The sequence below is a fragment of the Vidua chalybeata genome, chromosome 6 (genome assembly GCF_026979565.1).
Source record: "Vidua chalybeata isolate OUT-0048 chromosome 6, bVidCha1 merged haplotype, whole genome shotgun sequence".
Classification (NCBI taxonomy): domain Eukaryota; kingdom Metazoa; phylum Chordata; class Aves; order Passeriformes; family Viduidae; genus Vidua; species Vidua chalybeata.
In genome coordinates, this window is record NC_071535.1 from 31,383,856 (window position 1) to 31,401,330 (window position 17,475).

General features: G+C 35.0%; 1 protein-coding gene across 4 annotated transcripts in view; it reads right to left on the minus strand.

Moving 5' to 3' along the window:
* The window catches only part of FMN1 (formin 1), a 170,509-nt gene that overhangs the window by 90,170 nt on the left and 62,864 nt on the right, over positions 1 to 17,475 (minus strand). For all 4 annotated transcript variants that reach the window (XM_053945797.1, XM_053945796.1, XM_053945795.1 and 1 more), the window contains exon 5: positions 9,471 to 9,532. In XM_053945797.1, coding sequence (XP_053801772.1) covers positions 9,471 to 9,532 — 62 coding nt within the window. The remainder of the gene's footprint in view (positions 1 to 9,470; positions 9,533 to 17,475) is intronic.

Below are 17,475 nucleotides of genomic sequence, written 5' to 3' on the forward strand. Positions count from 1 at the left end.
TGTAGATCCACTAGACTCAATATGTACAAATAAACTGGTAGAATACAGTGGGAACAGGAATTGAATGAGGCACATGGAGTGATCCTTGGGTGTCCTAGGCAGGGCCAGGAGTTGGATCTGATGACCCTCATGGGTCTCTACAACTCAGCATATTCTATGACTCAGGGATTCTGATTCTTTCTCACTAGTGATAAGTTTCCAGTGACCTCCTAAGTATAAGGTAACAAACACACTTCCATTTTTATCCTCTCCAAAGAGCATGAACAGCCATGCAAAGCAGATCTATGAGACAGGACACTCAAGATGCTTTCTGATCAGGACTATGTATTTTAAGAGACCATTCTGTACAAGATACAAACTGCCCCCTTCATTATGATCTGCAGAAAGTCCTATATTCTGTTAAGCTCCAGCATCTTCTCTTGCTGCTCATTGTGGACCTTCCATTATCTCTTAATGTTTTGTGCTCTTTTCCATGGTCTTCACAGAGTGATCTCCAGGTTGCCATGAAGTTTGTGTTCCTCATCCTTATTACCTTGTGTCTGCTCTGTAAATGTTTCTGTCAAATAACATTAATCTAGGTATTGCTTTCTGCACATATACACATCCTTCCTTCAGTCCCTTCATGATTAAGAACTACCATCTAACCATTTAAGATTACACAAATTAAATCACTTGGAGAACTTTGTTATACAATACATAGCTCACAACAGCTCATCTCCAGTTCTTTTTCTACAGCGGTCTTACATACATATCACTTTACTCAGGTCAATCCACTTAAAAAGGGTAAATAACTTCTCCATAACTTCTAATGAAATAATCAGATAGAGCCCTTGATGTGCCCCTGAAATTTCTTGGTAATCTTTCAAGATCCTGCAAACATTATGAATCCAAATATATGGAAAAATATCTCTAATGACATTCATTGTATTCCACAGCACACTCCACATTTAAGGCTCCTATTATGTCCACTTCACCACCCAGTAGGTGATGTACTCTACTGTGGAATCTCTGGTGCCTACAGAGAAACCTCACTGGAATCTAAATTCTTCTTGATCTCTATCAAACACAAAATTGTTAATGCCTTGGATTTACTAACTTCTTACCACAGGCACATTTACTAAACAATGCAATTCCTGGAGGCAAATGATAAAAAACTCTAAAAAACTAGATGAAATAATACTTAATACAGCCAATTGTTAACAACATATGCTTAAAGGGGTAAATTTCAGTTTATTAATAAATAAATATTAATAATAGATAATTTAACATTTTAGATAGATTTTAAATGTTCACTAGCTAATCTATAAAATTCCCACCAACACTAAAGTTTCTCATTTGAATGAATGTTTTTAAAAATAATAAACCCATGAAAATATTCAACTGACAAAAACCACTTTAAGCCTGCACGTATCTCAGGCAGCAGTGAATTCCCAGACAATGGAATACCACACCCACTAGAATTTGCCAAAAGTAGCAGCTACCTGTCATGCCATTCAAAAGCTAACAATCCTTACAGAAAGTGACTATGTGTTGATTCTTCCTAAATAGAAGATAGCTTATGCTAGGAAAAATAAATCCTACATAATATGTAAAAAATGGGTACCCAGTTAAATTGAGACCAACCTATGAATTTCTAGGAAAACTTAATTTTGTGGACAATTCAATTGGCAAAATCTCGAAATATTGTTAAAATCTGCTAAACATTTAAATTCTGCAGAATGGAATTAGGTGACTCAGCATGCAACACACCAATAAATGTAAATGATATATTGCATGCAATTTCTCTGAGGCGAAGCTAATCAAAGTATGAAACCACACCATAACCTAAAAATTAATTTCAAACTTTTGTTGAACTAGGACCATGACCAGTTAACATGCAAAATCCAAACATTCCTTTCCTATCACAAATTTTGTAGTTACTATCTTACTCTGCTTCTCACTTGCAGCTTTTACCATAGTCTTAGGACAGCCTCAGTTATTATGCTCACAAAAATACTAATACCTATTCTCTGTGCTAGTGTTCAGAAGATAACATGCAACAAGGAAAAAAAATACTCTGAACATTGCTAATAAAATACTTTAAAATACTATATGTAGAAATATAGACTGATAATCAAAATTCTATATAAATTATTTGTTTTGATTATAATTTACTTGAGATAGGTTACAGTATTTCTCAATTGCCAGGGAAATTACATGATGATGTGGCATATTTTACATCTGGCATGTAAAATGTGAAAACAATGCAAAAAATGGCTGAAAACAAGTTGAAGATGAAGTTTCAGTGACAAAAACTACAGAGGCAGTATGGATCCAATAAGAAAACTGATTGTAGTAGAGAGCAAGTTGTCTCTGATCTTGGGAGAATGTTTTTGGACACCTAACAGCTTTTTTATTACTGCGGCTGATTAAAATGAAAAGCCCTACTACTAAAATGCTCTTTTTGATGAGGTTTTTTGCCATGAACTATAGACCTTGCAGTCCAGTGGGATACAAATCCTTTGATCCTGTGCAGTCACATAAATTCAAAGTCGTAAACCAACATTGAATTTGATTTTATTAGTGTGGCTGATGTTGCCAGAATTGTAATGCAACCTTGTTTTTCTTCACTTTTCTTCCTTTTCTTTCGGGGAGGGGATGGAAAGGAGAGTTTACTGTCAACATCGCTTCACCATATAAAGAACTAATTTCTTTGGCAACCAGGCTACAAAACGAGCCATTTTAACAAAGCTTTGTAACTATATAGGAAAGCAAAGATATATGTTGCTAAATTGCAACCAATTATTTGAATTAAGTAAAAGCTGAAGCAAAAAGCATTATTAGTAAAGCACATGGAAAAACAGCAATCAAAGATAAAGCTATGTATCTATAGAAAGAAAATGAGCAGCAATGAATACTTCTCAACAGGAATTATTCAGCCAAATACTGCCATGAGAATGAAAAAAAAAAAAAACCTCTACAGTTTTACAAACTAACAATTTTCATTCTTAATAATGAGCATAACTTTTGCCTAAAAGTTTTGAGAATTTTTAGAGATGATTAGCCTCTCCACCAAAATAGTGTTCTCATGTGCAATCAACACAACAAAAAGAGATTCTACATGGATAAAGAGAAGTATAACATCAATTATGGAAACGACTCTGCGGAAAAGACATGTCTACTTTAAACAAACATATACTGCACAATAATTATGCATCACCACACTACTCTAGTCATTCCCATTATAGAATTTGAAGAAAATACTGCAATACTCAAAAGGGAGCAATCAGAACAATCTTAATTTTATCCCTTCCCATCAATGCTTCCATGTTGTGCAGCTATGCAGAAACTTTGACAGAACTAGCACCTCATTCAGTGAACATGTTGGGAGATATTCCAGACAGAAGTTAAAAATTCAATAATGAAAAAGCAGCAAGCTTTTAAGACTTCTGCATTGTGTGTGCTGAAGTTGAAAGGTACATAAGAACAAAGTGTGGACCCTCAGAAAGAGACACAGCACAGTATAGTAAAGGCATGATAATGCTGACCTGGAAAAACAGATTCTACACTTGCTTAAACTGCAAAATTCCTGCAAGATGAGTCACAGGTAATTTTAGTCACTTTTCCTCAAGTAGTCACCAATGATACACCTTCTTTTACAAAAAATTGTCTTGAGATTCTGGGACTCAATGTATAGTTGCAAAGTAAGTTATAAATGAACTGTGACTGAACATTTATGCATATGCAAGCATCCCAATAAATCTGTTAAACCTTAGGTCTATGAATAATATCATCACATGCCTATCCTAACACATAATGTAAAGTCCAGTTTATACTTAAACATCCTTCAGTTAAAACTTATGACAGTAGAAAAAACTGTAATGAAACGACATATATTCAGATCAAATCTTGACTAATAAAGCAAGGGAGAGTATTGCTCATTGACCAACAAAAATAAAATCAAATACTGAATGGACTGTATTCATTCCAGGACACATATTCTGGAGAATATTGCCCACATATAAGTAAAACTTGTATTGTGATGTCCAGACCCAAGTCTTTACAATCTATCTCCTACCATTTTCTGTCCTAATTTCCAGGCTACCTCTTTTGCCCTTCATCTTGCCAATGTAGTGTCTCAAGTATAGTGTATGCTATAAGGACAGTCCTAGTATCTCTGCTCACAATTTTTTCCTGAAATTGTACCTTTCCCATCTCCATTCACATGTCCCACTCTTGTTGTCTGCTTTGCTTTCCAGTGGATCTTCTTTCATTGCCTAACCATCAATAAGGGGGTCAGGAGACAGACTTTCATTTGGAAAGCGTCCTCTGAAGGGTGATCCCCACATAATTAAGAGTTACTTGTGTCAACCATTCATCAGTGGAACTTAGTTTTGACACAGCGTTGCTTTATAGCAACTTTGGTGGCTTTGTGGAAATGACAATTGAAAGTTTGCTCAACATGTAATCAGTGATCATTAGATTTGCAAAGTCAAAAGCTGCTAAAATCAAGTCTTTACTGAACATGAGAAAAAATAGTTTTATTTTAACAATTTTAACCTCCAATTTCAGACAGATTTTCCCGTATCGGCAAAATGCTCATCCTTGACAAATTTGTCCCTGTTCCTGTTAAAATTAGGAATATTAGAGTCAGAATTTTTCAACAACAGAATACTACACATTTAATTCAGAAAAAATGCCTTACAACTACTAGATTTAAACAAATATCTGGTGTAGTAAATTTCAAAGTGCAGACAATTTTGTCAAGAAAGCATGGGGTACATGTTTACAAAATTAAAATTGTATCTTTGATACTACTTAATTTTTAGTGGCTTTTATAATTCCATGATGACACTTCAATTAATTTCTCTTATATACAATTGTTTCCTATGTTATAGAGATCTTCAGTATCTGTGAAAATAAAATGTCCTTTTGTTCAAAGTGTGTGCTCTACTTTATTTTCCTGAGTACATAACATGTTTATTCAAGGCAAGGTGATGGGATAAATTAACTTTCATAAACTATGAAAAATGCAGCAGGCTATAAGGAACTTAAGAGTTTTGTTTTCACCCTAACTGAGCAGAATTTTTTGTAATGTCTCTAAATTTGAGAAGGAACTCAGTCTTGCTGAAGTTTGAATGCTATATCCTGCTCTATGCACATTTTAACTATGTACTACCATGCCCATGTGCTGAAATAGAGTTAAAGAGATTTTCACTGTTTTCAATATAGGGAATATGGTCTGTGGTAACTTCTTAAATAAACAGGAGAATCCTTGGATCAACATGTGGAATTAACAGCATTCTGCAACTGACATGAAGTTTAAACAATCCAAGTCTCACAGTGAAATTGCACTGAAAATAACAGAATGGCAATATGGCAAGTGGCCATATTGAAAGAAACCCACAACACAATGAAAGAAGAATCTTCTGGGATATGCAAACTATCTGATAAGAAAATATTAACAATGTAAACATACTGTTAAAGGAAAATAAGGATAAAAAGCATAGATGGCATAAAAAAATATGACAAATAGGAAGTCAATGGAGGAGAAGAATGGGAAAATTTTGTTTACTGTAAGTATCAGCGCATAGCAGGGATGCTTAAAATATCATCAAGAATTTTATTATAGAGTATGATTTGAATATAGAAATTGTAATGTGCAAATTTTTAAAATATAACTAAGGGGAATATCTTCACACAACATGAAGAATCATTCCAAGCTTCATTTCTGAATGAAGATGAAATTGTCAAGTGGTTCCAAAGAAATTAAGTGCTGTTTGCTGTAGAAAGTTACTGTCTTATTGCTCCCGTCCTTTGTTCCCTAGTCTGCTCCTTTACCTTCTCTAGCACTGGCTATGCAAATTTTTCAGTACAGGAAGATTCTTTTTTCCTGCTGGGATTTTACTATTTTAGGAAATGCAAACTTTAAAGATAATGTTGCTGCCATTGTCTGCCTCCTAAGGCTCTGAAATTGGTATTTTAATACAATTTCATAGTAGTTCAGTTTTATGCTTTTTTCAGTCTTTACGTTTTTTGCTTTCTTGCATTGCAGAGGCTCTGCAGTAAACAGGGAGAATTCCTCCAAGAGGACAAAGTAACCAAGAAGATTCATAAAGGCACACAGTATACACACAGTGGTGTAACCATACATTTAGCAGCTGAAAGACTGAAGCATTTCAAGTTAGGCAAGATTAGTATCAATAATTAACCACAAGCTGGGAGACCTTCATCAGTTCACCACATGGAAATGCTGAAAAGCCTGAACAGCTCATTAGGAAAGACTGACTAATAAACCCTTGCTGACCTTGGCTGCTCCTTTGAGCTGCAGCTCCACCAGAGAGAGCAGCATACATGATACAGATTTTCTTCTGTATGTGTATGCTGGAATACAAAAATACAACAGAGAACACTCAAAGCAGCCAGCCACCTTATGGATGCATTTCATCTTGTAGAAGTTAAAACAACAATCTCAGCATCCTGAAGCAAAATCTTGTTACCAAAAGTCAGCATATATCCACATATATTAAAAAGTTTTGGGTTTTATAAGTACTGTGGCATATCAAAGCTTCCAACACTATTCATCATTGGACCCCATTTCGTAATAGCAGTTTTCAAAACATAGTGACTTTTGAAAAATCATGGTATCCCTATCCTGTGCAAGAATTCACATATGCACAAACAAAACTGAGGAGAAAAAAACTTATTTTCCAGAAGGAATAATAAAAATCCTTAAGAGCATCCAGGTCAGATTTCTTTCAATTTAATCTGCTCAAAAGTATTCCAGTTTGTTGTAATAGTCTACCTATAGAAAAAGAAGATTTAGGCAAATTAAAATAGTGTAAAATGTTTTGATTTGGTCTTAAAACATCCAATTTGTGATGTACGCTCTGAAGCTGAAATTAAATTTTACTTTTACATCTAACTAAAAGACATTTTAATTTGCCAAAATAAAACTGAAATCACCCACTTCTATAAAAAGGTATTTTGATACTCATTCTGGCGTACAAGAGCTTTCAACACTATTCACCATTGCCTTCCACAGCAGAATTAAAAATTCTAAAATGTTGCAGAGAGAAGCAGCACCTTTTGTTATACTCATGTTAAAACTGAAGAGCAATGGAAGCATTCAAAAATGGAAGCATACTGACCATGAGGGAAAACAAATGGAAGGTGAAAAGACAAAGAAACAAGAAAGGACTTAGGAAGTATTAGACATGAAAAAACAGATTTACAAAAGAATGAAATGGTCATAATAGAGCTAGAGCTTTATTACTTAATAAAACCTTAAATGCTTTTATGACTTTGTGGTCTCACTACAAAATAAAAATAAATTATCTTTAAATTATCAGATAATTTTGACTGGTGCTATGATTTTTCCTTTCGCTTCCACATTTTTCAGTGTTTTCTGGGGCACTTTGAGGCACTGGTCTTTAACCTCAATTTATGATATGAAATAAGTTTTCAAAGTTAAGGAAGTTGTTCTGTGAAAAGGAAATTACTTTCTACCCACTTCTACATTTCAGCTCCTGGAACCTTCACAAAAAAAGCAAAAACGCAAACATTACCATGGAGGCCAGAAAGGTCACTATGAACACCTCATGATACATTCTTCCCTAAATGAGGCCAGCTTGCTCTTTCGTAATGTCAGAGGCAGCTTTATACCAACTGCATTACCATTCACTATTTCTTAACTTTCAGTAACATGTTCATAAATGTGATAGATGCAACTATACAGGTATTTCTTTCTAAAATTTGCCATGAGATATTTTAAGAGATGTAAAAACATAATTTTATTATATGATATTTACTGAATAATTTATAAGCTACCTATAGTTAATTTTTTATCAAATACCTATTAATATTTCTTACACTATATGACATGCATTATGTAATACTATTATGTAATATAAATACCTGAAGATACTAATATTCTCAGTTTGGAAATATAAAAAAGATCTAGCGAGCTGGTGGAAGCCTAACAACCTGTGTCAGAGAAAAACACCCATGCATAGGGTACAGGGTTACAGGACAGCTAAGGACTTCCATCTTCAACAAGCAGCCTTAAACTCCCATGTAACTAAAGATGAAGGGATATTCGGTAGCTTTGTTCTAAAGTTTTTGCTAATTTTATCAATTTAACTTAAGGGAAAAAAAGTACAGCGCACCCTTGTGCAGCTATGTGTTGGGTTAAATATTAAGCACTGCAGACAGAATATTGCTTACAAGTAAATTACTTTCTTTCAGAAGTCAGGAGTCCATTTACATTATTTTGATTTATGTTGTTGTTATCTACTTAGTTGGTTATGAGATTCTCAAGATTTGGTTCTGCTGGACAAACACTATGAAGGTGTTGACAGCTATGACTTATTGATTGAGCAACTTCAATTTTAATTTCATGATGTGCAAGATAATTTCTGACCTAAAACTAAAACAGATACACAAACAGTGGGCAGGATGGCACCACACTCAGTTTAGAAGGAAGTATGAAATGTGCACACGTTTTTGGGAACTTTTTCTGAAAGACTCAGATGACATCTAGTGGCAACAGCAGGGAAAGCAAAGCACTTAACAGTACAGAACAGAAATCGCTCCATGTCTTTAAACTGTATTATTCAGTATTTTGTAAAAATTAATTTATCACAATGTGATCTGCCTAATGACACAGTTATCAATGTTATTACATAATCAGAATTCCTGAGTTAGTAAATCTGTTTATTTTCCATTCTATTTGCTTTAATGATGACAAAGGAAATTCTGAATGTTTTGTAATTGACGACCTGTGTACTAACGGTCTAGCATATGAACCTGTATTAGAACACAGAACAGCTATACTTAAGAATATATCATAACTGGTGAGAAAAGGAAGATGCTGTTAATTTTAACCAGAGGTGATAACCAAATTCAGTTATACTGCCATTTAAGTTTCTGCTTTTATGATAAAAACACTTTATTGTAATATTTCACTTTACTTACCACGGCCAAGGAAAAGTGAATTCTAATACTAAACTGTGTTATTTCTTATTTTGATAACTAGTTGGTCAAGTTTACACTTTAAAAGAGGAGACATCAATACAGAGTGCTCAATACTAAACTTCAGAAAGTCTCACACAGCTTATTTTCCTGTTAAAATTACAGAAAACTGCTTCTGAGAAAGCTTCTGAGAAAACTGCTTTCACTGAGAAAGAGCAAGTAAGTAAACACCAGTGCCAATGCAAAAATACTGCACTGCTGTGTTAGCGGGAAGAATTTAACGGAACAACAATAAGGAGAACTACAAAGAGGAAACAAATAAAACTGCTTTTGGACACCATTTATGAGTGCAGGTATAAATTTTAACCAAATTAATTTTAGCTGAGCTGGCAGTCAACTGAAAACAACTTCTAGAAAGAAAGAATTAAATTCTTAACATTTGATAGAAAGTGTATGCTTGCACCACTTAAATCTGTAAAATGCACTAGACAGGGAAATAAATAATTACAAAACTATACCTTTAATGTTTCAATTTCTTCTTTGTGTTCCCTCTTTAAATGCAGAATGGCAGCTTGGTACTCTGTAGAAATAAAAAAAGTACATTCCCTTAGAGTCAGAAAACAATGTGCCATCTTCAGCATAGAATATTTCATACAACACCACTGGGTCCAGAATGCAGGTGTAGGCTCTCAAATAAATGACCTTTTGCAGTGGTGATGGAAAAGAAAATCTCATCACAGTAATTAGCATTTTCTTCAAAGAACACATGACCAGATTTTCTATGGTGTTTCTGAGAGAAGAGGATAAAGCAGAGGTCTTCCATGCTGAGAAGGGAAAATGGGGGAAAAGATATGACAGACTGAAATAACAAAAGGAAACTACAGTTTTGCTTAATTTTACAGGTAAATGTGGAACTGATAGGATATTATGACATGCATGCATACACACACCCTCACCTGAATTCTAAAACAACATGCATCAAATACAGTGATTTAAATGGACAAACATACAATCACTACATACAGTCAAACTGGATAAAATAGCAATTACAAATACAAATTAAGACCTCAGAAAGTACCAAACAGCAAGATACAAAGAATTCTTTCTTTTAATTCTATCATACAAAGACTGATTACAGAGTTTAAGTACAGAATACTGTGAATGAGATAGAGGATAGCTCTGCCATTTAGCAAGAATATAGCAAAATCCAAAGGCTGGAAGCATGAAACTGAAAGCCAGAGAAATTTCAGCAGTGAAAAAATGACGAGGCCAGGCATTGATCACACAGAGTTAGTGATGGCATAGAAGTACCAAATATACCTCTAGGACCACGAATACTACTGCTCCCCTGCAGTCTGTACCATGACTGCATTTGGCCAGATGAAGAAACAGAAACCCCTTCAAAACACTGGTGTAAGGCTTTAAGAGACCTTAAGAGAGTCTTTTGTAAGACACTGGCCCAGAAGCTACAGCCCTCCTAAACAAGCAACTGGAGTTTGTTGTTAAATGATCAAAGTCCCACTTCCATCTGCTTTCAAATCAAAATTTATCCAAAAGTGTGTTTCCAGTTTCCTGGCTTGGCTTCTGCCTCCTCAACTAAATCCTAATTTAAACAAGGTTTGAAAATAGCCCAAAGAATTTAAATTTTACTGGTCAATGGTCTCTAAGACTAAGGAGTCTCCATGATCCATTCAACAGAAGAACTAACAAAATAGCATTAAAGTATCAAAGTATGGACCAAAGTACCATATCAATAAAATATTCCAGTGCTTAGCTGCTCTTTATTTTTTTTTTTTCCTTTTTCTCTTCAGAGCACATGAAGGAAAGAGGAAAGAAAAGGTAACTTTATCATCACCCTGAATTCTACATGACATGGAAGCCTTTAATGTAAAGCTATTTTTTCCAAATACAGGTGAAGTTATAATCAAGCAGCTGAATTGATACATAAAATCAAAAGGAAAAGCGATAAAATAAAATAAAAACCTTGGTTCCAGCTAGCTATAGTATCTATCTAAACTTCTCCTTGCCCTCTAACAGGTCTCTATTTAGAGCTTGCAGGCATAAGAAAATTGCCTGACTGCCCTGCTAGAATCTTAAGTAGTTAGATCTACAAACTTTTATATTTTCTGCTTTTAATTCCTTTGACTAGTTGATATTCCCTCTGGATACAGGCTCTGCATATCCATTCACTTAAACACGACTTAAAACAGTTGCCTCAGGTCCCCAGAAAAAGTTGTGACCTTCTGGCACCTCAGCTGCCTTAAGCACTCAGTTTGCAGGGCATGAACATTATGAATGTCCTAACTTGAAGGTTAGCTCTTTAAGGTCACATGACAACTGAAGCAAATAACAGGCTTTGAAAATGCTTCTAACAATCAGTTCTCAGTTTGGCTAATAGAAGGATACAGATCTATCTTAACAAATGATCTACTTTCTATGCGGGATTGCCCAATGATTAAAATTCTTTGAGATTTGGGTAAGAGAGTCATAATTCACCTATGATGACATAGACCTGCACCAGAAGCAGGTTTTTCACCACGTCTATCCATTCCCAACCCTCTGTCGCCTATTTTTTTATCTTGGCACAAATGTTTGTGCAATTAGAGAATGATGGAAGAACCCCTATGAATGACATCTAACACAGCACAAGAATTTAAAAAAAAATTTAACAATTAAGAATATGTCATTGTTGGCACGTGTTTTTCATTGCTTCTAGCTGAAAGCTCTGAAACAAGTTCTAGAGATTGTTTTTTTAAGCTTTGTTCTAAAGAAGAAGTAAGACAGAGAGTAGCAATTAGTTTACCATTTATGTATTCCTTAAAAATACACTTAGAAAGTACTAAGCTATAAGAATTAATAATGAAAACTAATTTCTTAAAACACTGCCACTGCATCATAAACTGATATACTGTAACAGATTTAACAGATTATCCAGTATAATATAAACTGACATGCAACAGCATAAGCTTCTAATTTTATTATTTTTAACTAGAAGAAACTATCTATTGGACAGAAGCTGACACCCAGCAAAGTCCTTTAGTTCTCAAGCAAATGTTTATTTTTCTGTACAAGATATTATAATGAAAATCACTCGCAATTATATTGTCTTGCACAATATAAAGTAACTCATATCCATTCCTTTTCTATGTTTTGTGAGGTCACCAAAATTTAGTACAGTTGTACACAGATAGTTAACATTTTAAGAAAATAACCTGTATATGCCTGAGATGGCAATCAGAATCATTAAAATGCTGAAGAATTTGACTAGAAAAAAATAATTTCATTCATGTAATTCCAAAAATCAGTTCCTTAACATACTGGCAACAGAATAATAAACTTTAATTATGTAGTGGTGTTGGGATGCTACTTAGAGTGGTAAAAATCAAAACAGCAAAGTAAACAGTCATGACATTTTAACAGAAGGAACTATACGGGGAACAAAATATAAGCCAGGCTTTATAAACTATTGAATTCCTAAATTCCATTTATCTCTAAAAATAATTCACATAGCCTACACAAAAAATCCAGAAATACCAATGCATCACTGAGTGATTTGTCTAGGTTAAAAATTAATCACGCCAGAGTTGAAGAAATCTGATACGGCTCTGTAGCCAGCCTGGTTCTCACATTACCACTGTAACTCCTTCAGCCCTGTCAGTAAAGTCACATGAACACCTGAGGGCAGGTCTCAGAGCCAGCCAGGATACAAGGCTGCAGCTGCGACAGGAAGAAAACGTTCTAATCACAAACCACAGAATGGCTGAGGTTGGAAGGGACCTCTGGAGGCCTCTGCAACTCCACCTCTCCCAGAGCTGGTTGCCCAGGACCACGTCCAAACAGCTTTTGAATTCTTCCATGAATCTTCATCCTTCTCATCCTCTCTAGGCAATCTGTGCTAGTTTCTCAGTCACCTCCACAGTGAGAAATCATTTCCTCATGTTTAGCCAGACCTTTCTGTGTTTCAGTGTGTGCTCACACTGATCCTGATACCATGCACCACCTGGCTCTCTCATTTTTACACCATACATTTTAAGTCCAAGCTGATCCTTGTGTCATAAGGTGACTCTTTACCTAGTTTGTGCAATGTCAGGGGAGTTGCATTTTCATAAAATCAAAGAATCATTAAGGTTGGAAAAGACCTCCAAAATCAAGTCCAACCTTTGAGCAAGTATCTCCATGACCATTAAACCATATCAAGAAGTGCCACATATTCTTATTTTTTTAATATTTCCAGGGATGGTGGCCTGTTTCAGTGCTCAACCACTCTTTCCTATACCCAAACTGAACCTTCCCTGGTGCAACTTGAGGCCGTTTCACCTTATTCTATTGCTAGTTGACTGGGAGAAGAAACCAACCCCTGACCACTTCCTTCTTTCAGGTAATGAGCAATAACGTCTCCCCTGAGCTTTCTTTTCCCCAGACTAAACAACCCCAGTTCCACTGGCTGCTTCTCATAGGACTTACATTCCAGATCCCTCATCAGCTTTGCTGCCCTGGACACGCTCAAACACCTCAATGTCAATTTGCTGAAGCTTTAAATTCTTTTATTATGACACATAACAGAAGGCTGATTGTACAAATATCCTGTTGTCCTTGCCTAGTCTCCAATCTGCCTGCAAGAAGACAGTGGCTGTAGGGCATAAATTTAGCTTCTCCTTAAGCAGATATTACTCTTAAGGACTTTTGAGACAAAGCAGATAAAAATCAGATTGCAAGTGCTAAGTGCACCTATCCTAAAAAATTACCACATGCAAATTAGGATTTTGTTACTGAAAAAATAATTTTAAAAGTCACTCCTTTACAGGAGTGGGCATTCAAGCAAAAAAGTAAACAATCACATTGCACAGATTCCACTCCAAACAGCTTGGAGTCTCAATTTTCATTTACTCCTTCTCATTTACTACTTTTTCCTTTGTTTTGAGAGTATGCCATCCCAAGAAAAATGTAACAGATCATGTAAGCTGTTGCCCACTTGGACATATTCTTTACTTTTGCAACCTGATGCTACCTGCAATCCATAATTATAACCCACTGAAGCTAAAACAAACTTTTTTACATTTTTTCTAAGATAGTGATATAGAGCAGAAATTGATTAAGAAGCCTTATAATAAATAAACAAATACTTGTTACATTTGCTGATAGCGAGCAACATATTACCAATGTCATTGTAAAATGCTTCACTACAACATTTTTTGAAAGTAATCTGAAAGTTGGCAAAGTACCCAGGAATCTGTATAGAGACCTCAGTGAAGACTAGATATACAATGACATGAATGTGCAAAATTTCCTTTTTCTATGTCATTGTTGGAAAAAAAATTAATTATTCTTTGCAAAAAAAAAAAATCTACTTACTGTGAAACTTATATTTCCATTTATACTCATGTTTTTCATAGAGAGCAGATAACATTCTGATGAGAGAATGCTAAATTTGTGTTCAGGTCTTCCCTACTTCTACTAACTTTGTATCAGCTGCAAATTCTTAAGTCTTACTTTTCCAGTTCAATGCTATTGTTTTATTCTAGGTATGAACTTGTTATCTTATTAGTTTTTAACATAAACTTTTATTTTAATACAGTTTTTTGCCTTACTCTTTTCCTAATGAAAATTTAGCTTGCTAAATGGTTTTTGATAGTAACATATATTTCACATTTCCTTATTCAACTGTATGTTCTTATAAGGTGCTTGGGAAAAAAAAACACCACAGTTTTTGAAGTGATGAACTACATAATTGTCATGATCCTGTTCTGCCACCCATTGACACAGTCAATATTAGAAGGTATCATAACTTCCAGTCATGCTATATTTGGTTCTGCCTACGTGCAACTGCAGGAAGAAGTAATGCTAATTAGTATTTTATCTAATTTAAAAAAAAAATTACTTTAGCATTGAACATTGCAAAGACAGAACCAGTACAAACAGGATAACCTTCCTTCTCCAACTGTCATGTTTGCTATCGGTCTGCTTCATGATTTTAAAGTATCTTATAAATATGGATCATATAAAGATAACATTGACTAAAATGGTATCACTCCATCAGGAAAATACATTATTTTCTTTATCATTAGGTACTACAACATTTCAAATAGTCCAGTTAAAGCCTGGAATTAACCAAGTAATGGGCTGCAAGAAGGAAATAAAATTGTGTTTTAACTAACGATCAAGAGCAAGGCAGAAGTAACTCTGTGTCCTGTAATTTCATCAAACGTAGTATGCGAACAGATAAAAGAATTTTTGTTGAAGCACAATGGAAAAACTGAAGCAGCAACTCCAAACAGTTCAAAATGGTTGAATAAGGAAGATGGACACGATGTGAACAAAGAGCTTAAAGTGGTGTACAGAATCAGACATGGAATTTGTTATAGAATCACAAATGTCTACTGTGTGAAACAACAGAGTATCACACATTGTGAAACAGTGGACAAATGCCTTTACCCTTTTAGACATCAACATCTACTAGAGTGAAAACTGTACAAATACACAAAGAACATTTAGGGGTATATAGGTATGACACCACAAAGTTTTATTCATGCTCTCTTGTATAAAAATTTTTAAATTAAAAAGACCTGGAACCCAGGAAGTTGACAGATACCAAAACTTACATATAGGGAAAAAAATAATGCAATACAGAAAAGCTGCTTATCCCGATTAAATTATACAAAGCACACAATCTCTTTAATAGTTATTGTTCTTCATGGGTTTTAAATTTAAATACAAAATAACTTGAAACAAAAGAAGATATTTTCAATATATTGGGCTAATTCTTAAAGCAGTACATTTTCTAAAATTTTGGCCCTGAAAGCTAATCTTGCAAATAAAATGTATAACACAGGACTGCTTGAATCTACCCTTAACAACCATATAAACCAAGTATCTAAACCAGCAAAATATTCTATTATTCATAGGCTTTTAATATCTGAATATGAACAAGTCCATCAACACTTATTGCCCCAACTGCTCAGCTTTAATATTTTTCCTGACCTTTTAGGATAAACATAGTCTCCAGTCAACATACTCATAATTTCTGTGAAGTCATTTAGGACTATGGTTTCTACAGGGAAAGATGAGTTACAATACTGAAATGCTAAGGATACTGAATGGATGGCTTAGTTTCAGCTGATTTCTTTAAAACACAATAAATTCCCAAAAAGTACACCTCTAATCCTTTTAGTTACAAATTCAGATGATCTTCAAAATGTGAACCACGGATCTGTATGATCTGTATGATCAGCATTGTTAACTGTGTTCAAGAAGTTACATAGGAAGGGATGAGTGGTAGGATTTTCTTTTTCTGTTCCACAAACAAGAATAAGATGTTGTTTACTTATTTGTTTCATTAGGATGAAAGGAAAAACATGAGATTTTTATGGGACAGGCAAATACAATTTGCCCACTTGCCTGGTTTCCCAGCAGGCAGGAAATAACACAAGTGGCCTCTAATTTTAAGTACCTAACAGTTGCTACAAAACTCTGCACCACCACCACAGTCCTGTGAGGAAGAGCCCACTTTGAGTGAGATCTAGGAATGGTACTCCCCAGTTTGGTGCCCCTCACCAAGACTCCTCCAAATGACACACTGCTCTCTTCTTCCTCCTTTCCCTCTCACTTCCCGCTGAAGCAGGATGGAGTTGAGAACTGGAGATGTCAAAAATGAAGATTACAGGCTGAGGTATGAACAGTTTACTGGAAACAGCAATAAGATAAGAAAATGAACAGTAATGGCAACAATATTAATAACAAAGTATACAAGACAGAGGGTGATTCACATGCAAAAATGTTCACCCTGGACCTGAGACAACGAACAATGGAGCATGGTTTCCCTTCTCCTGCCATGCTTTTTTGACCAGAAGCCAGAGTCCCTTTCTCCCCGCCCCTAACAATGATGTAAGGTGGTACCAAATAACATTAGGATCCTGGGTGAAACTAGGACATGAGGGAAACAGTAAATGCTTGCAATTGAATTGTGAGGGAGAAAAGTGTCTCAGACCAGACTGCCCAGAAGTCCACTTAATGGCAGTCTATACAGACAACATAACTTTCCTAACCTAAGATCACTAATGCCATGTGCAGGGAAATTCTAACAAGTTCCAATACAAGCTGCTTTAATTAATGCAAAATTGTCTTAACACTGTCTTATTTCCTATGAAGTATCCATGCAGCTGGGACAAACATGATTGGACCGTCATTATGGAACTTCAAAGGGATCAGGAGGACTTCAAAGTACTTTGGATTTATTTCTTCTAATACGATGTCTACTCACATCATCATCTAAATGGTGTTTCATGGTAGAATTAAGGAGTAGTTCTTCACTGACATAATGTAAGAAGACTTTATCCTGGTCATAAGCTTTGTTTTTAAATCTTATAAGATAATCACACTGAATCCTCACCAACATCTAGTATTCCTAACTCAATTACAAAAAAGGATCAAGAAAAAAAAACCCCAAACAAATCTTAATCCTTACAAAGTTTTAAGTCAGCAGATTGCTATTTTGTAATTCTATGAAAAGCATGACAACAGGAAATT